General features: G+C 32.0%; 3 protein-coding genes and 1 long non-coding RNA gene across 9 annotated transcripts; 2 read left to right on the plus strand and 2 right to left on the minus strand.

The window, feature by feature from the left end:
- Positions 5984-7035, plus strand: LOC104780576 (transcription factor PRE4-like). Its single transcript, XM_010505078.1, has 2 exons — positions 5984-6265; positions 6733-7035. The coding sequence occupies exons 1-2, from the start codon at positions 6134-6136 to the stop codon at positions 6880-6882; spliced, it is 282 nt and encodes a 93-aa protein (XP_010503380.1). The 5' UTR covers positions 5984-6133; the 3' UTR covers positions 6883-7035.
- LOC104780579 (probable inactive poly [ADP-ribose] polymerase SRO4) lies at positions 12183-14114 on the plus strand. The gene is made up of 6 exons (XM_010505080.2): positions 12183-12338; positions 12439-12973; positions 13077-13330; positions 13427-13536; positions 13617-13712; positions 13814-14114. Exons 2-6 carry the CDS (start codon positions 12441-12443, stop codon positions 13838-13840), a joined length of 1020 nt encoding a protein of 339 aa, XP_010503382.1. The 5' UTR covers positions 12183-12338; positions 12439-12440; the 3' UTR covers positions 13841-14114.
- LOC109124567 (ABC transporter A family member 2-like) lies at positions 14089-18832 on the minus strand. Its single transcript, XM_010505079.2, has 16 exons — positions 18350-18832; positions 18017-18248; positions 17742-17911; positions 17475-17660; positions 17260-17355; positions 16974-17177; positions 16734-16893; positions 16419-16645; positions 16161-16278; positions 15994-16070; positions 15803-15892; positions 15518-15661; positions 15088-15402; positions 14907-14987; positions 14658-14834; positions 14089-14583 (listed from the first exon to the last, which is right to left on the minus strand). The coding sequence occupies exons 1-16, from the start codon at positions 18725-18727 to the stop codon at positions 14278-14280; spliced, it is 2961 nt and encodes a 986-aa protein (XP_010503381.1). The 5' UTR covers positions 18728-18832; the 3' UTR covers positions 14089-14277.
- LOC104780580 lies at positions 21088-23003 on the minus strand. Of its 6 annotated transcripts, none has more exons than XR_766783.2 (8): positions 22829-23003; positions 22498-22559; positions 22299-22403; positions 22085-22208; positions 21893-21990; positions 21707-21794; positions 21417-21618; positions 21088-21314 (listed from the first exon to the last, which is right to left on the minus strand). It is a non-coding gene; the product is annotated as an uncharacterized LOC104780580 (long non-coding RNA). The 6 variants fall into 6 exon arrangements; XR_766780.2 differs by having other exon boundaries at positions 22085-22224; positions 22829-23002; XR_766782.2 differs by having other exon boundaries at positions 22299-22400; positions 22507-22559; positions 22829-23001.

Here is a 23140-nt window from a genome sequence, read left to right on the forward strand (position 1 = left end):
CAGTTTCTCCCCAGGCCAATTCGATCGACTGATTTAAATGAAAAGTTAGAGTGGTCAAAATAAACTGATTATTATTTGGTTTTTTGCTTTCAGAATTTTCTATGTTGTCTAAAGGTTCTAAAATAATTGTGTCGAAAAATGAACCAAATAAGTAGATGTATAATTCTAAATGTACTAGATACTTTAGACTAAATTTTCCTGTCTACAACATCTAAATTGGTTGAATGTAAGAAAAGAAAATACATATAAACTTGACAAAATTCGTAAAAGAAACTAGATTTTTTTTATCACAAATTATTTTTTGGAATGAAAAAGAAAGCAACAATATTTCAGAGTTAATTAATACTATGAGAAGATGAAGTAGAGTTGAGAACTCTTGAGAGTATATATAGTACATTAAACAATAAAAATTTATGATTCTTGAAATATATTAAATAAATAGTCAAAATTAGGAAAAACAATAATATAAAAACCAAATTAACAGAGTACATCGTGATTCTTCGCTGTATATTCCGAGAAAATCATGTGCTCCGAGAGATCCAAGCTGACCATGCAATAGTACCACATATTTAGTTAATTAATCACAAATATTCTTTATTTGGAAGTATACAATAGTTATTTTTAATCCTCGGATTGTTAAGAACTTAAGATTATTATTAAACAAATATTCAAATATTTGATAGTACGTACTCATTTTACCATATTTAACACCACAAGTTGCAAGGAAAATAATAATAATACCACAAGTTGTAAGATGTGCTTGCTTTGACCTGTCAAAAGAGGAGTTGTCTGTTTATTTTCTAAATTTATGTATACTAATATATTAACTTTTAATTAATTATTAATCAAACAATTTAACATATTTTATCGGTTAATGATACGCTGATAATTTTATGACTTAATGCGTCCATGTGATTATTGTATTCTCATTTTGATGTGAAGATTCATAATACTGAATTTAAAATTACTAACTATTCGAAAAGGTACATTGTCGTGTATATTTATGGTTAATCGATCTACGAACGTAACCCCGCCTAGTCGTTAGTTGTTCATGGAGCAAAAACTTTCGAAAAAAACACAAAATTATCGACAATGAATAGTGATGGAGTACTATCACTTTTTTTTTTAAATAGCAGTTTTCTATTATTTGACCAATCGACTGTTATGATGATATAATACTATTGCAGATTATGATGAATAAAATGATCTTTTGTAAATATTTTAACAAGAAATTTTCTTTTAAGAGTCATATCAATATATATATATATATATATATAGATTAACAAGTTAATTGGGACCTAAAATTTTACATTTTATCTTATATTAATACATGTAATTTTTACCGAATATATGATGCTTTTCTGTTTCAATTGTCAAAAGTTTAGCTAATAGTTGAAGAGTTTTGTAGACTCTAGTTTTCTATCTTTCTAATTTATCTTAGTAATGGATTTTCTCTTTCGTTTTTACACAGGTTATTTTATTTTGTTGATATAAATGTTTTTTTTCTTTTGAATATTCATCATATGTTCTAATCAGTGATATATCACTCAATTATTGGTGATTTTGAATACATATTACTAGTACTATTTTTCTTTCTTTTCTAAAAATATATTGAACTAATACATCTTCAATCAAGTCTGACGCATCGCCTCAATCAAGTCAAGGCCAGGGAAGATCATTTTCATTATCCTCCTTTTTAAAGGGGTAAATCTTATCCCACTTAATTACCATTTCTCAAGAAGGTACACTTTCTTTGATTTATATGTCAAATATGTTTTCAAAGTCACATGTTGTTTATTGACTAATCTTATGTCAGTTGAAGAAAACAATTTAAAGAATACGTACATGCTTCTATCACGGGTTTACGCATGTTGTTTCGACAACTCTCCAAACGATTTATCAAGCTTAATGGAGTTTGTGTCTTTTAGCTTTCGCTTGTTGTTATATTTATTATTTAGATTTTTCCGTTTGTAGCTTTCTATTTTGTTTTTTTCTATATTTTAAATAATATTAAATTCTATTCAAAAGTAAAAATACTGTTTTACAACTAGTATATCATTCTGTTGAAAAGTTTAAATCAAAACTCTAGAAAGTAATTTCAAAATCTAGTGCCTAACCAAGAAGGAGACCAGATTCATAGCTTTCTATTTTGTAATCGTTTAGATTATGAATGAATGAAAAAAAATTTGATGGAGAAAATGCATCTTAGTAGTTATAAATGTAAAAGTTGTGTTCTTTCTAATGTATCTAAACTTTGAAGTTTTTATCTAACCGAATTGTATTGATACTTAACTCATTCGTCTATTAGAATAAAAGTTAAAGAGAATGTTTCTACTAGCAGCGTGTTTTTTTATACAGAAATTTCAGAATTCACATTTTTTTACTTAACTAAATAAAATTCTTATAAAGTTATTTATCTCTCACATTTTCCCTAATTATAGAAAGAAAAACCGAAAGGTTTTGGAGCACATAGAAAACCATATGATTTAATTTGATTATACGTATCCTAAGACTTTATAAGAATAACTTTATACGCCAAGGGAGTTGATAGAAAGACAAATATATTATAATGCGAAGAGAGATGGAGTACCATAACCATATGATTTAATTTGATTATACGTATCCTAAGACAAACATTTAAATTTGTATTACTAATAAACTTATCTATAAATTGAACGTTTGATTGATTATTCCAAATTTGCAATTAATCAACTGATTGATGGACATGATAATAAAATTAAATAAGAATGAAAGAAAGACCAAGAACAAAATTAGGAACACCCAAATAGAAATTAGAAAATGATTATATATGTTAACTGAAATATACAATCTCATCACTAATAAAACTAAAAACAAATGATTATATGTATGTTAATTTGTCTGTACATGCTCACAATAATTAGTATATGTACCTGATCAAGTATGCAACCATATAAATCTTGATGGGTTATTATAGAAGGTCAGTCACTCTAATTAGTTGATTATATGCAAGTTATTATTTCATGATCTTCATTAGATGTAAAAAGAACCCTTTTAACCAAATAGGTCTTGGGTAAGTCGACATTAGTGTGAATTAGACATCTAATTGTATTGATATAAATTATATATATTTTATAGTTCTTAAAAAATTATGATTTGTGTTTGTCAAAAAAAAAAAAATTATGATTTGTAGTCTAATATGTTTTTGGGATAATATCATCGACATGTCACTATCAGTGTTTAAATCCGACAAAATCCATTTTTTAAACTATGCATGTATCACTCACTACAAAAACCCTAATAACTTTCTCTTCCAGGCACTATTATCGAAGTGTCGCTACCATCGAATCTCTCTGGCACCGGTAGAGCTTTTGCTCGCTGGCGTCGGGGTATCTCAACCGCTGCTCTTCTTTGTTGGTTCCTCTGCTCTTTTAGTTTTATTTTTCAAGCTTTCTTTCCCCATCGTTTTCACTTTTTCAACCTTCACAAATCATATCAGTTCACCCAGGTTCACCCAGATCCAGACGAAGGCCTGCTCAAATCTATTAAAGAGGGATGGTGTGTCTGTTGAATCCCATCCTCGCCTGCATCAGCTTAGCCTCACCGTCGACGGTTTCAAAGTCCTCTGCTCCCTCAATTGCCCAAACCAGCTTGCGATCCGCCTCTGCAAAACCCCCTCCCGAATCATCACCTAAGCCTCTCCAAGTGGAGACGGCGTTGATGTTTGGTGAGATATCTTTCAGAGCTGCGACTTTCCCCTGTTTTTGGACTTCCGTTGCAACGCCGTGTCACCCTCTGAGCTTGGTAGATCCATGGATGCTCTCATCAAAGCTGGGGATTCCTTCACCCCCTCTGTTTAGTTGCCACGCGTATCAACTCCCTTGGCCATCCTCATCATCCTTCGAATCCCTATGGATGAGCTCTCAACCCGTCTATGGCCTGCTAGCTATCCAAGTGATCTTACCCAACTGTCAAAAGCCCATGTTTTCTCTTTCTACTCTCTTGTTACATGATAAACGGTTTCTAGTATCTCTGGTTGATCTTGATATCCGAAGACTGCGTCTGAGTCTCCCATTATCTAGATTGTTTTGGAATAACAAAGGGTATGTTAGGTCTCTGGTTTCTGCTCAATATTAGACTTTGTCTGATGGGTCTCAAAACTGGAAACTTCAAATCTGTTGTAAACCTATTCTATCTAGCGAACCCAGTTCTTACCCAAACCCCATTAACCGCACCCAGTTCTTACCCAAATCCCATTAACCGCACCATATTTGAGTTAATGTCATCCCAACAGACCAAGCCTGCTCCTCACTCTTCATTGACAAACCGACTGCATGCTTTATGTGGATTCCTTGATCTCTTTGGCAAAGGACGCCATATGAGAGAGGACCCACCTGTATTGCTACGGTTTGTCATACTTCTTTGGCTCCCTTGGGTCTCTCCTTCCCTTGCTTGTGCTAATTGTGAAGATTTGTTGTTCTATGGTCTATTGCCCTGTAACCTACTGTTAACATCCGACGATCTACATCAAACCACTTTCAGCACTATCACCACCATCCGGGCTACAACCCATCGAATCCCTACCATAGCATTGCTTCTGCTAATGCTCCTCGCTCCTGTGAGACTTTTGGCTTTGATTCATCTACCAACGTCACAATGTCTTACGACTGTGACCATCTTGTCATCTGTCGAGTTCTTTGATGATGATCAGTCTAGCAACCGTGATTTCGCCTGTCTCAAGCTGCTTTTTAGCGTATGTTTCACAGCTCTCTCGGACCATTGCTTGATTTTATCTGTATTATTTATGGTTTTGGGGAAAGTCTCTGTTTGTAATCTTTTAAACCTTGGGGATTTGATTCTCACCTTCTCTAATGTTTCTATTTGATTGAATGGAAACTTCAGTTTGTTTTAAAAAAAAAAAACAACTATGCATGTATGAGAGAGTTAGAATACCGTACCAAGTTTTTTTTTTCATCACAAATTCCAGAAATTATGCAAGTTTGCCGATAAGTATCATTCAGTACCATGCAAATTTCCGAAATGTTAGTAACCTCCTACTATATATGTATAATCAAGCATTACTTTAATTAGAAAATATATACTAAAATTTCATGGATGACTCGACTCTTGTTATCTGAATTTTGTTCACTAGTGAAACATAGAGAAATATGAAAATTAGAAAACAGAGATGCATGTCGTTAACAGAAAAAAGAAAAAAAAAGAGTACAAAGATATATGTGGAAAAATTAATACTTTAATGCTAATGAAGATAAAACAGTATTATTTTCCTACTAACTATAAACAATAAGATAAAATAAAAAAAAACGAGACGAAAATGTTATGTTGTTATATTAACAACAAAGATGTTGCAAATACTGTTTTTTTTCTACAGTAGTTTCATAAAATTCACAAGTCAGTAGCGACATATATAAGATTGTCAACGATCAACAACTTTTAAATTAATTGAAACAAAAATACGAGAGATTTTTTTTTTCCCGTCCTTATTGCTTCAAAGTTTGGACAAAACTCAAAACCATTTTCACTTTAACTTTTGTTTTTTTGGTAACATTTTTCACTATAATTTTACGATGAAAAACTTGTAAATGTACTAAAGACAATCTGATTAATTAGGGTTTTTACAGTGCGGTGGCGTAGTCTTTCTGTAAACTCTTTATCTTGGAGACCTTCGTTCAATGCCTATATTCACGTTGAGAAAGTGAATAATATTACTAAACCCACATAGAGAATCACAATATACAGTTTTAATCTGTCTACCGAATAATTTAACTACACTTGAAGCCTTGAAGGTAATTAATTACCATTAATTTAATGTTTAGGAAACATGATAGAAGAAACTTGTACTAATTGAGGAAAAAAAAAAAGAAACTTGTACTAATTTTTTAATATTTAAATGATTCCATGGAGCCAAAATATGGATGGAAAAATCTTCTATATAAACACAAGTTGAAACCATTCATGTTTATTCTATGCAGTTGCAGTCCCCTCCACTTTTATAATACTCTTCCTTCATTCTCTGCTAGCTCTCACTCTTATATTATAAAATAACAACATACAAAAGACTTACTTACACTCACAAGTTTAGAAACCTTACGATTTACAAAATCTATATACTTTACCATTCTCATATTACATAATGTCTAACCGAAAATCACGGTCAAGATCACAAACCGGAGCTCCCATGATCACTGAAGAACAAATCAACGATCTTGTCCTTCAGCTTCATCGTCTTCTCCCCGAACTTGGTAACAACAGAAGCTCTGGAAAGGTACATTATTGATCTAATCAAAATTCTTCATTTCAATGTTTTTGTTTTTTCATTACTTGTATGATTATTTTTCCTCCATCGATCAAACTAAAACTAACACTAATTCCTTACTTCTATCTAATTTTGCTACCAAACTAGCTTAACACTGAAAGTCTTAAGAGTTTCAACTGTATTAAGAATCAGACAAGAAAAGCGAATATACAACAACTTTTGAACTAGCAAAACAATATATATAAAATAAAACCACACATATATTAATTCTAAAATATATACTTCTAATTAATTTACTTTTAATCTTCCATATATTGAATCATAATTTGAATGTGATACAGTACTTAATTTGTGAGAAGTACTGAGTTTTTATTTTCAAAAACAAATGGTAAAAAATAGATTCACAATTTCTTGTAAAGTTTATTAGATCCTTATTCTTCTTATCAATATGATAACACATTTTGGTCACATGTCAGGTTTCAGCGTCGAGGGTATTACAAGAGACATGCAGTTACATAAGGAACTTGAGCAAAGAAGTGGATGATCTTAGTGAAAGATTGTCTCAGCTTTTGGAATCAACTGATTCAGCTCAAGCTGCACTCATCCGAAGTTTGCTTATGCAGTAGAATTAGTGCATTATACATTAAGGTTTTTGTTTTATATAACTTTCGTTTTTTAAATTGTTTCAGTTTTTATCAATTCCTCTTCTTAATGTATTTAAAATGTTGATCATTCTAGCGCTTGTGTTCTCTGTTATGTAATGTTTTTATTTTATTTTATATAGGGTTTTGTTTTGTCAGTTGTTGAAAGAAGCAAGTGGTTTGGATTTACGTTCACATTATTTAAAGGCAACACAAGTTTGTCGGAATTGTCCTTTTTGTGAATAAATAACTAGAGGCTATCGACAATATATATATATATATATATATATATATATATATATATATATATATACACTAATCCCCTATATAATAAAACGGAAGTACACAACATTTTTTTGTAGACTATAAATAGATATAGTTATGATTTTTTGGTTCTAAACTTGTGACATAAGTGTATCATAATATACGGATTAGTCTTATTTTTGGTAAGTAAGGATAGTATGGATTTTATTAATTATAGTAACATATAAATCAATTATAGGTAACATTTAAAAAATAAAGAAATCTCTCAACCTAATTAATATAAAAATATGTGATTCTTCTTTCACATTTATTTTATTTTATATTTAAATTATTTCAATTTTTTATCTAATATATTTAGTTAATAAAATTTATGATTTTTTCTGCATATGATGTAATTTAAATTTTTTAAAATAGACATATATTGCTCAACTGGTAAATAAAAAAATATACAAAAATGCCCTACATCACCTAAGAAAACTATGCAAAGATTCAAAGTCATATTAATAAAAAAGAGACCAAAATGATTCTGAATACGAATGAGCAGAAACCTTGATTTATCAGGTATTGAAATTAAAAATTTTATGCATTTTATTATGGTTCTTTATTTTAAAGAATTTCAACTTTTAATAACTTTAAAAATTCAAATATATAACTTTTAAAATTTTTTAGAGATTATTAATATTTCAATTATTAAAATTTTTATCTTTTTATAAAATGTTTAGGATATGAATAATATTTAAACTTTATAAGAAGTTCAAATATTATAAGTATTTCAATTTCTAAAATAATAAAATTTATTCAAACATTTTAAATTTGAATAATATATACGAATTAAAATATCACATGACGGGTTATATGGCAGGACATGTTTGAGTTGATATTAATAGAAAATTAAAATGTCATTAATTCGGTACTACACGGGTAAAATATCATCTCATTATTTTGTGAACTTTTTAAAAACTTTAAAGATTATTAATATTTCAATTATTAAAATTTTTAATTTTTATAACTGTTTAAGATATTAATAATATTTAAACTTTATAAGAAGTTCAAATATTATAAGTAGTTCAATTTCTAAAAAAAGTAACTTTATTAAAACATTTTAAATTTTAAAAATATATTTAGATTTTTATGAAGTTTTTTCTGCGGTGTACAACAAATTAAAATATCACACGATGGGTTTTATGGCTAGACATGTTTGAGTAGATATTAATAGAAACTTAAAATATCATTAATTCGGTGCTACATGGATAAAATATCATCTCATTATTTTGTTAACAGTATGAATATTAGATTAATAGACGTATCTAATTAAATCGATTAATTAATATTGTAACAAAATAATTAATATGTGGTATAGTGTAGGTTAAGTCATATAATTAACAATCAAAATACAATATATAATTTTAAAAACTAAACAAATCAAATAAAATTAACAAACAGAAATTAATATTTTTATCAAATAACTTAAACTACAGTGTACCGCAGGTCAAAATCTAGATCTACTAGAATAGATCCTACAAAATAGATGTTATTTTCATAAGTTATATTCAACATATGATTTCATGGCATAGTATTTGAGCAAAAAAACAAATAAAACAATCATATATATAATACTTTAAATAAAAATTACGAAATAAATAAAATAAATGTTAACCCGTACTCTAGCACGGGTCCAATTCTAGTTCTATAGACTATTATAGCTAACAAGTAACTACAGTATAAAGCTCATGTTAAATGGTTTAACAATGGATACATATATATATATATATATATATATATATATATATATATATATATATATATATATATATATATATATATATATATATATATATATATATATATATATATATATATATATATATATATATATATATATATATATATATATATATATATATATATATATATATATATATATATATATATATATATATATATATATATATATATATATATATATATATATATATATATATATATATATATATATATATATATATATATATATATATATATATATATATATATATATATATATATATATATATATATATATATATATATATATATATATATATATATATATATATATATATATATATATATATATATATATATATATATATATATATATTAATGTTTAGTGGCTTAAAGAAAGGAAAAAAGGTAATTAATAAAGATTTAAAATAAACTGGAAAGTTGATAAATAAAAAAGCCGACTAATATAAATTGTACTTTTAAGGATCAATTAGGAGTCAATAATGAGTAATATATATATATTAGTTCAAACAGTTTAGCTATGAAATTTTGGGTTACGTAGAGGACGTATCCTTGCAAGTATTTTTCTTTTATAGCCTAAGGTAAAAATTTTGATTCGAAAAAAAATAAAAATAAACCAAGTAGGAAGCTATATATGTACCAGTCGGCAGTCGAAGTCTTGAAATAGATAATCTATATAGACTATATTTTGTATAGTCGTGCAGTCGTGCTTCCAAAGCAAAGTATAGGAACCCATATTTTTAATAAATTTAATTCTGAGATGGACCTATGGTATATATAAAGGAGTTCCCTATATAAAGTTAGAAAAAATAATAGCGTCGGCAAAACAAAATAAGAAGAAATAAATCTGATGAATAAGAAGAATAGAACTGCGAAAAAAAAGAAGAAGAAAAAAGTAAAACTAAAGTGTTGATCTTTCCACGTACGTACATTATCCAAAAAGATTTAAACCTAACACTAATAGAAATTTAATAGTTTTTAGAGATTCAAATGTACATATAATTTGAGAGCCATTTATACTACCTTAAGAAAAAATGGAGAGCCATTTAATTTAGAGGGCTAAAACAGATGTTAATAAATTTTAGGTACGTCTCTGACAACGCCTGATATGAGTATATGACTGTCAAGATATTATGAAAAAGCCTGACGACCAAATCGAACCCAAATGACAAAAACCCATCCATTTTAATTGGGCTACTTGCAAATGAAAGACATATCAATCTGTAAAAAACTTGATATATGGGGCTTTGGGAATTGGTTAGGTTATTGGCATTGTACCAATTTGCAAATTCAGCACATTTAACTAGCAAAAACATTTATTGTATGTTGCATGTTACCTCTCTCGATTGTGTTAACTTGTTAGACAACATTTTTTACTACTGCAATCGAAGTTGATCGTTAGACCTTCAAATGTTCTATAAATAAATGAACCATTTAACGGGATGAATAATTGCAGTAGTGAATATGATACACACTTTTCATACTTATATATATATATATATAAATGTTCTACTACTAATTAGATATATGAAAATAGTGTAAAAAAGAGTGGGATGTTATCATTCGTTGGCCGCTACTTAAAATTTGTCTTTTGGGTCAATGAGTTCACTTCATCAGAATTTAAAATTTCGGCTTAATGTTTGAAAGATTTTTTTCAAAGGGATAAAATTTGCTGAGCTGAGCCCACGATTTCCATTTCTGGTAAGTGGTAACAATACTAAAAAATAAAATAAAAAATAAAACCCACTCGAACGGTTTGGTCAAGGGGGTAATTGGTCATTCCAGGTACACCAATCCGCCTGACTATTGTAAGTGCAGTTTGGTCTCATGATTGGTACGTTTGTTAAAACTTAAAACTAGTTGCACTTTCCCAAAACAGGTAGCGCCGCACGCAGAGATAAAACCCAACTACACTGTCTTCGCCTCTTCGGGATTCTTAATTGATGAATGTATCTTTATTGATTAACATAATAACCAAATACTTCCTCGTTATTAGAAAGGATGATTTTCTAAGATTTTCACAAACATTAAGAAAATAATCAATGTTTAGTTATAAATGTATTTTTATTTTTAATAACATATTTCTTATAATTATTAACCAATAATAGTTCATCAAAATTTTAAATTCTCAATTAATAAATTTTGAAATCTACAATTTTATATCATTAATTAATTAGAAAAATACAGAAAATCAATCTTTATGATACAAAATAAATTTCTAAAACATCATTTATTCTAATACAGAGGGAGTACATTGATAAATTGAATGAAACTTGAAAGAAATAATCAGCAAATCAAGAAGTAGATGGTTTTTTTTAATTATCCTTTTTTGTGACTTTAATATATTTTATTAAGGTCCGTAGAGAAATGCTTATCTCTCGAATCCTCGCACTAAGAGCTAAATACTATCAGTGGTTTGTCAAAAAAAAGAGAGCTAATACTATACTAGTGAATATATTAAAATTTGTTTTTTTTTTTTTCCAATAGGGGTGATGCGAACTTTTACTATCCGACTAATTTCTTTAAAGTGAGTGTATCCATCGAGTAATCAATTCATCAAATTTTGTAATGAGTTTAAAACCTGCTACCATTTTGATTGGCCAAATGAAATAATTTTGTAAATCTTGCATCTGAGCGTAATTTACTAATTTATCTCTAACTTACACCTACACGACAATTTCTCTTCAACTAGAAACTACTTTACCACCACGTAATTAATTGCATGCTAATGACAAAGAACTCCACAAGCTGATGACACGAGAAAGCCAGTTTGAATCTTCTAACATCTTGATTAGATATCCGGGTAATCAATCGGTTTCGAAAGTCATAAACCAACCATACACAAATGGGTTCTAATTCTTTTTGTCCACAAGATCATGACTTTTGCCTGAATTAAAAGGCTAAAATTGTAAAGATACTGTTTATTAATGTATTTATTGCAAATTTTCAAAAATACTGTTCTTTGATGTATTTATTGCAAAATTTTCAAAATACTGTTCATTCATGTATTTATTACAAGTTCGCATTTTTTTTTAATTAAGTGGGATTAATGTAATCGTGGCAAACAAAATAAATAAAGGTGGGATTTAATGTAATCGTGTGAATGTGGATACTGGATACTTCTCCTCCACGGCAAAAGGAAAAGACAAAACACATCAATTTAGAAAATAAATATATTTTTAATAGAAAACAGACAACAAAACCAAAACAGGAAGACTTAAACAAAGAAGAACACAGAGTAAGAAATATCTCCCATAACTGTATTTTTAACTATTCATATATATGATGTCTCTCTGCTACTAAAATTCAAACAGTTGTGCTCTCTGATCTCAAACACTTACACTTAGAAAGCTATATATAAATCTTCATTTTCATCTAATATAGTCAAAAAGGTTCGATTCCGATTCTTGCTTTTTTCTTTTTCTTTTTTTTTTAATGAATTTTTTGATTTGATTTTGATATTGATATTGTGTTTTTTTTTTCTCTTCTCAGCTATGGATTATACAAGAATCAGCCAAGAAACTCCGGTGAACCGTCTAAACCATTACGAAGAAGAAGAAGAAGGATCAACCACATCATCTGAAAGCAGAAGCAATGAAGAGTTATCCGATTGTGATCAACAACAGTCTTCTTCGATAGCTAAGGAGCTCGGGCTAATAGAGTTGCTTAAAGACGATAAAGCCTACGAGCTTATCTATCGTCATTGTCAAACTAAGCTCATGACTTCTCACTTAGCCGATGATCAGTTTCAGATTGTATCTATTCTCAAGAACGGCTTTCAAACTCCACTGGGACAAGCTAAGCTTAAAGCCTTTCAGATATACACAGAGTCTGTGGCAAAGAAAAGTGGCAGCTGCTGCTGCGAGCGCGGTGTGAACAAAGCTGCCGCGGCTGAAGCGGCGAGAGTGACTTACGGCTGTTGCAGCGTGGAGAAGGAAGAGTTAAAAACGATTCTAATTTATGGGTTTAGCCACTTTAGGAACAACAATGGCTTATATCTTTCACCAGACAACGCTCCTCTTCAAAGGTAACAACAACAAAACACCTTTTAAGACATTTTTATATCATTTACTGTTTTATAATAATCTTCAAATGAGTCTCATCATTAATTTTTTTTTTTTTTGGTATAGTATGATAGATCCTCCTTCATCATCTAATTGTGACGAAGATGGGATGAGATACTTGTTGTTTTCAAGAATTATTATGGGAAAATCAGAGGTTGTTGGCTCGATCGCACAATCGTATCCGAGTTCTCCAGAGTTCGATTCAGGTGTAGACAGTTTAACATCTCCGAAGAAGTATTTTATTTGGAGCACACACATGAACACACATGTTTTGCCTGAGTTTGTTGTATGCATCAAAACTCCATCTATCTTGAAAAGAAGTAAGCACATAAGCACATAAATTGTTTGTCCTTCTCTTCTTTATTCTGAAGTTGTTTAAGTTGCTAACTTGGTATGCTTTTTTATTTTTAATGTAGAGAACCCGAAATCGCCTTGGATTATGTTTCCAGTCTTGATAAAATCGATATCAAAGTTTCTCAATCCATCGCAAATCCGTCTCGTTCAGAAACACTATAAAGAACATCAAGTAAGTTCACTTTCTCGCTAGACTCTGTTTTTAATCCTCATCACAACATTCTCATTGTTTGGTTCCTTTGCCACTTACAGGATAGGAGAATCTCGCGGTCTGAGTTGATTCAACGACTGAGAAGTATAACCGGAGATAGGCTATTGGTTCAAATCATCAAATCTGTTGGACAAAAGGTACATTTGTATATTGTAGACACATGAATTCAAACCATTTTTGGTTTTTTTTGTTTCTCATACACAACTCTTACAATGTTGGTTCTTCGATTATGTTTCAGGCACCTGAAGGATTAAAGACCGATTAATGTACAGTCACAGACTAAATTATAGATAGAGTAGTCGTTTATTAGATCAATGTTGATTACAGTGTCACAACTCACAACATAGTACTGTTTTATGTAAATGTGTTTCTGCAAGTTTTTTGAAAAAATAGTTTCACATGTAAATGCTGCTGAAACATAGAACCTTACGTAGATGGAGGAACTTACCAGTCTTGTGGAACTGGACCATAGTTACAGATGATCTTTTGACCATACTATGAAATGAACATTGCTGTGTAAGATATTAGTTTCTTATTAATCACAAACTTCCGTCTAATTTACATCGTAATTACGTAAACACACAATATTGAAATAAACACGCCTGTGGTTTTTTCGTATAAAAATACAACAACTAACCAGAAAAAACCTGTAGAGCCGGTAAGTTAAGAACTGTATGTGTGCACGCGCATAAGATTTCATTCTCACAATGAAAAACGTCTGGAAGAAGTCGAACCGCTTCTAACAAAGCTAGCAAACTCAGGATCAATCACGATTCCCTGAACTTGCCTTCGTCCTCTCCTTCCCAACAAGTTAACTCCGCTATGTCCTGGTGGTGCCACCGGATCTGTCACGGGAATATTTGCAGGCACTGGCATCTCCGTGGAGTGTCCTGAGATGCACAATGATCCTGACTCGTCTTGTTGCCAATACACTTCCACCATGATTCCCCTTGGATTCTCTGCAGTTTCTGTTCCCGGTATCCCAATAAATCTTGCACCAACTGGTATCTGTAGATTGGATTCGACTTGGTTAGCTTAAGCGTTATAAGTCCCTATGAATGTCTGAGATGTATTTATTTTACCTCGACTGAGGAACCGGATGATAGGTCGAGAGTGACCATTGTTCCATCAACTGCAGCGCTTTCGAGTTCAGCTTTTCGTGCTATGTTCAAAAACACTTCTTCAAGAGTTGCGAGACCAAGCTGGATGTCTGAGATTCCAAATTCTTCTTCTCTGTCTTGCAGCTCAGCGAAAAAGTCCTGTAAGCAGATACACTTAGTCCTACGGTAGGTAGCATACTTTATATATGGTGAGGTTGTGTAAATGCTTACTGTCAAAAGATTCTCTTTTTCGTGTGGTATAACAAAAGTCATGAAGGTCTTGTTTTCTTCTGTTGGTTTAACTTTGAGATGCTGCAAAAAAAACATCATATCTCAAAGGGTTTTGGATTAAGAAGTTAAGATAATCGCGTTGTAAAATTGAAACTTTAACCGGCTGCTAAAAAAGACTCACATCTTTAAAGAATTTCTTCACTGGCTCACGTGAGTCTAAAGCACCAGTTTCACCATTGTGGTTATTGCCATTGATTTCTTGGTTTTTGCTTTCAACAAAGCTAATGTTAGCAATGAAACCTGTGCCAAAGCGGGATTTCAACCTGATTGAAGTTCCAATGCAGCGGAGCCTACCCTTAGCCATTATCCCTATTCGATCACTTAAAATATCAGCTTCCTCCATTGAATGCGTCGTTAGTATAATGGCACGACCTTTCTTCGTTTCCTGTATGATATCCCATACGTGTCTCCTCGTGATCGGGTCCATGCCTGTAGTCTGCAATCCATGTATGTCAAACATGCATATGGAAAGGAAACGGTACTTAGATTAGATATATAAAGATCAACATAATAATTGTTACATCAGAAAGGAAATATGGAAAGAAACAAACCGGTTCGTCCAGGAAGACCAGTTTGGGATCACCAATGAGTGAAACTGCAACACTGAGTCGGCGTTTCATTCCTCCACTGTAACTTCCTGCCCTGATTTTCCCTGCTTCTGTCAGTTTTACCTCTGCAAGTGACTTCTCAACCATCTGTATGACAGGGAAAAAAACAATTTAAGAAACAAAAGAGGGATACTAGTCTTGATTTGAAGTTGAACTTAGATACCATATATTCCTAGCGGAAACTGTTACAGAAACCAACTGACTCATTTCTAGCATATGGGTACATACCGGGTTGATCGATGCAGGTGGCAACCCTTTGATGCTAGCAAAGAGTTTGAGGTGTTCTTCACCAGACAAAGCATCCCAAAGAATATCAAACTGCAGGAAGAATTGGAATGTCATAAATCAATTAAAGCATAACAAAATAGCTGTTACTAAGTCAAATGCCAGAGGCAGATAGCAACAAAAAAGTGCCCCACCTGAGGACAAACTCCTATCATTTTACGGATGTTGGACATGCCAACAGAGCTTCTTATAGAATTTCCATAAATTAGTGCTGTTAAAGCCAAAATCAGAGAGATTTTAGTACGGTAAGACACTAGCTTCTACGAAACAAAAACAAGAAAAAGTGCAAGCTTCAACTTACCATCACCACCAGTAACTGGAAATAAGCCTGTCAAACAATTGATGGTAGTTGTTTTCCCTGCGCCATTGGGTCCAAGAAGACAGAATAGTTGATCTTTGGCAATATTCATCCACAACCCCTGATTATATTTCAAAAATTAGGTAAGGAATAAATGAAACATGTAGATAAATGGTGAGTATGTCATTTACTGAACATCTTTTGGCAAAGAACAGAGTCAACCATGCTAAATTGCAGTTAACCAATTTTTCACAGAAATACCTTCAGAGCATGAAAAGGGGAAGTTTTCTTGCATTTGCAGCATCCAAATTTTGTCGTCCCAGGATAAGTCTTTGCAAGACCACGTATTTGAACAGCAATGTTGGGATCAACTAAACCATCCTTTGAATGTTGTTTAACTAAAGTTTCCTCTTCAAGGACATCTTCATCATCTGGGGTAATGTGATCCACAGGTGGGACTGAACCAGTACAACTACAAATTCCACCTTCTGTTAAAGAAGAAACGATTAGTTAGGATATAAATTTCGACACCACAGTTACTAATGAAATAGAGAAACAAGACTGAGGAGAAAGTACCTTCTACTCGGTTGCCACCTTTACCAGTCCAGTAACCAGGTTTAAGAAAGTAAAAGATAGATTTTCTTACACCAGACGCATTTGTAGTAATATTATCAAAGTAGAGAGCCAAAACAAACCACAAAAAGAATGACCCAATCAGCCACAAGTAGATATCATTCTGCCAAAACCAAATAAATAACGATCAGAGAACAATTGGACACAGTTATTAGATGGAATTTGATTGGAGAATTGACGTACAATTGTAATCACACAATCAGTATTGTCGTTGGGTCCGCATTCAGCTCTCTTACTCCAACTAATTCCAGGATCTTGAGGAGTTGAAGTTGCATCAGCAAGAAGCTTTAGACCCTGAGAAAAGGTATTGGGTGGGAACAGTGACCAAAGTGCCCTGATCATGCGAGAATATTTTTTCGCATAGGGAAACCCACTTGATGTAGCAAGCTGCAGTTAGAGTTATGATTAGTCGAACAATTCATAATTTGAAGAAACAGTTTCAGCTGTTTGTTATGAATGAGAACGGTACCTGTGTTACAAACCCAACCAGAAACACAAAGAAGCCGACAGTCGTTGCTGAAGATGATTTGCTGATAAAAGCTGATAGCATGAAAGCTAGTCCAAGCTAGCATGACAAAAAACGAAGATATAATTTGACTGATGTGCAAAGAGAGGGAAAACACACACACTATCTACTAAGAAAGCAGAAAACATAAACCCTTCGACAGGTATTGACAGTTTTACCATATTCAACTGGAAAAGCATGAAAAGTAGGAAGACAACAGCGAAACTGTTTTTCAAGAAAAAGTCGAACTGGAACATCATTCCAAAGAGAACAGTCAAGAGCGCCGAGATGGTAGTAAGAATTCCTTCCCATGAAAGCCATGACAACCAATAAGCAGTGTCAAAAACACCCATCATCGTCATTGCCTGTTGCAAAAAAAAAACACAATCAGTCTACTATATATACAGTGGGACTCAACAGCCTATTCAGAAACAAAGTTATTATACCTGGCGAAGTTTAAGCTCTTTCTCGGTAATCAAAGAACTGATCTGAAGAACAAAACCAAACATGGAAACAGCAAGGAAAAAAGTCGGTCCTATTGAGTCTAATGCAACAATAGCATCAATAGTTGGATGAGGAAACTCCTTAAATCCAACAACCCAGTTATAGTTTGGATCTGCAAAAACAACGTATAGCAAGTTCCCATCTCAGAAACTTGATGCCAAAACTCACAAAAGATTCAGCAATATACAGAAAAAAAAGATAATGCATGCATGCATACCTCCAATCAAAGACCTCGCGATTTCACGCTCAGCGGCAATTTGAAGAGGTATTTGGAACTTAAAAGTGGGATCTTCAAACCTTCCTCTATTCATCTCTGGAGTTGAATTAGTTTGAATACCATAACTAATCACTGTAGCATTCCTTTCCAAAAAATGCAAAGCTCCTGGAACTAACAAAGGATTCGCCAAGAGCCACGCATCTACCTCATCAGGATCCCTAAATGATCGAACCTAAATACACAAATTTCACAAACATCACCATCTAAAATTCTACTTAAAATTACTCAAAAATTGAGAAAAATCAAAACGAATCGATGGTATACAAAAGTTACCTTCTCAGTCGGAATCGGTCTCCCCGGATTGTTCTTCATAATCGCATTAACAATCTGCGTCGCCCTGGGACTGCGATTCCCACTCCAGACAAAGTCATAGCAGGGGAGATTCACGAAAAACTTATCCTCGCAAGGCGGAATCGGCGGGGAGATCAACGCCGTCGGATCGGTGACAGTTTTGAGAGCGGTGGAGGAAGCGAAGCTCTTCTCCATAGCTTCTTGGATACAGAAGATGAGGAGGATGAAGAAGAAAGAAGCGAAGAGCTGAAGAAACGTGGCTCGTTTGCTTCGCCATGAGAGCAAAAGGTTTTTAGAGAAAAGCGCCGTGTACTGTTGCCAGAGAAGAGGCAAACCTCTCTGCAACGACGACGACGACATGGCTTTATCCTTTAGCCTCTCTCTCTCTCTCTCTCAGACGTTTTTGTTTTTCGAATTTTTTGGGAATCTGACTGTGTGATGATCTGATTTTTTTTTTTTTTTTTTAATTGGATGGGGGACGATTTAAGGGAAGGGGTAAAAGAGTCTATTTATATGACTTTGGTGTTTTTTTAGATAATTACGGATTTGCCCACTCAGATTTTGGCTTTACGAAACTGCCGGTTAACTTCCTTTTGGTGTAATAATGAAGTTTAATTAGTTACTAATTATTTGTCAGAGAACAAAAAAAAATCATACTTCTTCTACTACGAAAACCTATGGGGAATTGCATTGTATAACCAACAAAAAAATTACTATAATTCAAGAACTAACTATTCTAACTATTTAAAGCTAATATACTCTGTATAAATTATAATATATCTTATTTTAACCTTTGTCTCTAGGTTACCACCATTCTTTTTACTTCTTTGCCACCATCTCCTCTTTATCATCATCATTAAATCTAATCATCACCATTTGGGTTCCCAATATAATCTTTTAGGATTTAGTTTTTCTCCGACCTCCGACCACCGGCGAACTCTGGCGACCTCCGACCACCGGCGAATTCCAGTAACCTCTGACCACCGGTATCCTCCGACCTCTGACCACTTCCGGCGACATTTTCCGACGGCATTTTCCGATAACATTTTTCGGTGACATTTTCCAACAATATTTTTCGGCAATATTTTCTGGTAAACTCCGGCTCCGGCCACCGACCACCACCTCTTGATCAGCTTCCACTGCCTTCCACTACCCTCCACTACTACAAACACTAAATTAGTAATTTTACTCTACCCTAATCCTGTTTTTTTAATTTTTTAAATTATACTGCTATATTTTTCTATACTTTTTTTATTTTGGTTACTCACCTAATTCACCTAAAACTTATTAGAGTATATTTTTTAACTTTGGTATCATTAGAATATCAAAATACTTATAGAATAGTAACAAAAGAAAATCATTGGAAAAAAAAACTGAAAGTAATGTTTTTATTGACGTGTTTAATATCGTTTTATGTTTGCTAATTTCTATTATACTTCATACACAGCACCACAACTATACTTAATTATCAATAAAAAAATCATAATAAATAATTCATAGAATATTCAATATTATTCCATCCAGCCAGGTTCAACCTTATGAATCATTTAATTAGAAGGTCAAAAGAATGTGTCGATTATATTTTTGTCAAACAGTAGTAGTATAATATTTTTCTTGATGTGTGTATATTGTGGTTAAACTTCCTTCAATGTCAGCATCGTGAAAAAGTCTTCGTTACCAAAAGAGAAAAAAAAATCTTAAATTATGTATAATAAATGGATATAAATGCTTCCAATTGCAAATAAATAAAAAAGTGAATGAGAAAAAACATTTATTTCCTGTTACACTAATAAAAAAGTAAATTAGTGTAACACGTATTACATGTAATAAATTGTGTCTCATCACATAGATCTGACTTACATATTCACAATAGATATACTGATATAGTGTGTGGATTTGGTATAAATGGTCTTGGACCCGAATCAGTTGCATGTAATATCTCTATGTCATTGATAAAAGGAGTTGAGAGCAAATTTTGGTAGATATCATTCAACTTTTTAACTTTGGTATCTTTTATATTCCACCTTTATAAATTTTTTAATTAGTTACTTTAAATAAAACAATTTACCTATTACATGACCAAAAAAAATGATTTTAACATTCACGAAACTTAAAAACGTGTAAAGACGGGAATTTGGACGTGTCATCTTCACCTTTTGTTATTACTTATTATAATAACTAGGTCGGTATCCGTACTACGCTGCAAGATTATTTTTCTTTTTTTTTTTAAATATTTTTTTTTATGTTTTCTAAAAGACTATTTTTGTAGGTTGTTTGTAATCTAAAATCATTATTAATATAGTTTATGACAATGATCATTGCTAATATTGTTGTTTTCATTTTTTTGTTATTATTTGTTACCGCATATTTTTGTTTATTATCATCACTTTCAAAACCATTAAATATGTCTTACCGAGTTAAACATTTCATTATGTAAACATCTATTACGTAAAATTTCGATTACTATGATCACTTTGCTATCAAAATAAAATTAACGCATTCCAATATAGAGTTATTTATATATCATTTTATACCCCCTGGATCAATTCCATTTAACTTAATCTATAATTTTTAAATTGTAGTTTACATTAATTTCATCTAATTTATATAAAACATAGACTTTGTGTCTACAATATATTTTATAAAAATTACCCTATGTTTTTTTCTCTTTTTCTAAATTAACTCTTTTTTTTGGTAAAAAAACAGTCCTACCTTTGCTATTAAATTGAAATACATATTTACTCTTTAAAAAAAAATGGTATACCCCTAAGCGAGAATTGGTGACATGTCCTATGAAACAACAGAAGTGAGCTATATAAACGTGATCCTAGGTTCTAGAAATTGAAAATATCTCTCATACGGATTAACCAAACTCTAGTTGAAGTGATACTCATCGATTGTCGAGTACTATATTAGACCATCTCCTTCCAGTGATTGGATAACTCCCCTATACATATACCAGAAACAAAACAAAGCAAACTCATGAACTCAACAACTTTGACAGTAAAGAGAGATAGAGGTTATAAGGAGAAAGGAGAAAAGAACATACTTTAGCTTGTTCTTTGGGATCTTCAATTGCTGAGCAATTTCATCAATGTGTATCCCCTGTTGTTGAAAGTTACTTCTTTGCCACCAGGTTCCTCAGGTGGAAACGAAGGAAGCTTTCCGTTAATATCAAAATACAAACAAGTGTACAACTCGCAGAACGTCGAGTGCAGTATAGCATTCTCAAAAATCAGCTGTATCACTTCCTGAAATCAAAGGTAAAGAGCAAATCAATACCATGAAGAGAGAGAGAATCACAATAATGGAGATCAGGAAATTAAAAAAAAAATAAACCTTTAGGATATCAGCAGAAGTGATGCCAGAATCAATCAATTGACCTTTAAGAAGCTCGTACTTCTCCGGAGTAAGCTTGTTCAGAATACTGCAGAAAAATCATAACAGTCATAATATATACATCACAATCAACTTCAAGCACAAAAGCTGAAAAGAAAAGACTAATATTAGTTTGTTGACAAATACCCTTTCACAGTTTTGAGGACTCGATCTTGATCTGAAAGAGCTCCTCTTTTAGCTGACCATGGGACTTCTGCTTTCACCAGCACAGGGGCAGGACCAGACTGTTTCACAAGATCATCATCACGTTAGCAAGAAGAGGAAATTAGTAAAAACAACATGCCAACAACAAGTAACAAGTGACACAGAAAAACTTACCCATTGAGATGTATTTTTAGGTTCACGAGAGTCGTCTCTTAACCATTTTTTACTAGAGGTTGGAATCTGCGGACGACTATGCCAGTGACGGGTGGGAATAACGATTCTGAGGCTGGTTTGTTGGCTAATAAGACCAAAAACTAGAATGTGGTTTAGAGAAAACAAGATTCGTCTGAAAAAACACAAAACAGAGAAAGATCACACAAACACTCACTTTACTCTTGGTTGCACGATTCCCTCAACTCTGATCTTCGGCAAAAAGTTCAACTGCGATTTCCTTACAGCGCCTCAGGATATCATCAGAGACTTGAACCAACTGCTATTGAGAAAAACATAACGATGAGTGAGTTGTTTCATAAGCAATAGAAAACAAAGCCAAGTTCAACATAAGAAATAGAGTTAAAATTCAATACATGTTTGACCTGAAGCAATTGGTCTCGGCTAAACTGCACACGTTCACCAGATAATTTTCTCTCTACGAAAAACAAAACAAAAATTTTCAATTTACACAACATAAAATATCAATCTTTGTCCCACATTAAAATTTCAACAATCGTAAGAAAAGAAAAACCCCAAAAAGATCCAAATTTTTTTTCATAATTCGATTCATAATCACGGAAACGAATCAAACCCTACAATTATACAGGTTGTTCAAACTCATTCGCGGAAAAAAACAAACCCATGAAATCAAAATTGAAGAGAAACAAGGAGAAAAAAACAGAGGATTTTGATTTGGTGAAGAACCTGAAATCACGCCGAAGAAGAAGATTGGTATCACAGCGAGCATTCAAGCTTGGTATCACGACGAAGAAAAAAATAAATCTAGCAATTGATTAAACGCAATGTTCAACAAAACGTTTTCCATTTGCTTTGTCCACCTAAGTAAAAAAAAGTTTACCTGTATTATTTGTTTTAATTTGATAGGCTATTCATTTTTTCTGAAGTGACAACACCAATTTCATTATTAAAGCTAATGTATCATCATCACCTAAAGAAAAACATAATACTTTTATTGTATTGATTAAGTACATGGAAAATAAAACTCATTTGGGCTAT

The sequence above is a fragment of the Camelina sativa genome, chromosome 4 (genome assembly GCF_000633955.1).
Source record: "Camelina sativa cultivar DH55 chromosome 4, Cs, whole genome shotgun sequence".
NCBI classification, from domain to species: Eukaryota; Viridiplantae; Streptophyta; class Magnoliopsida; order Brassicales; family Brassicaceae; genus Camelina; species Camelina sativa.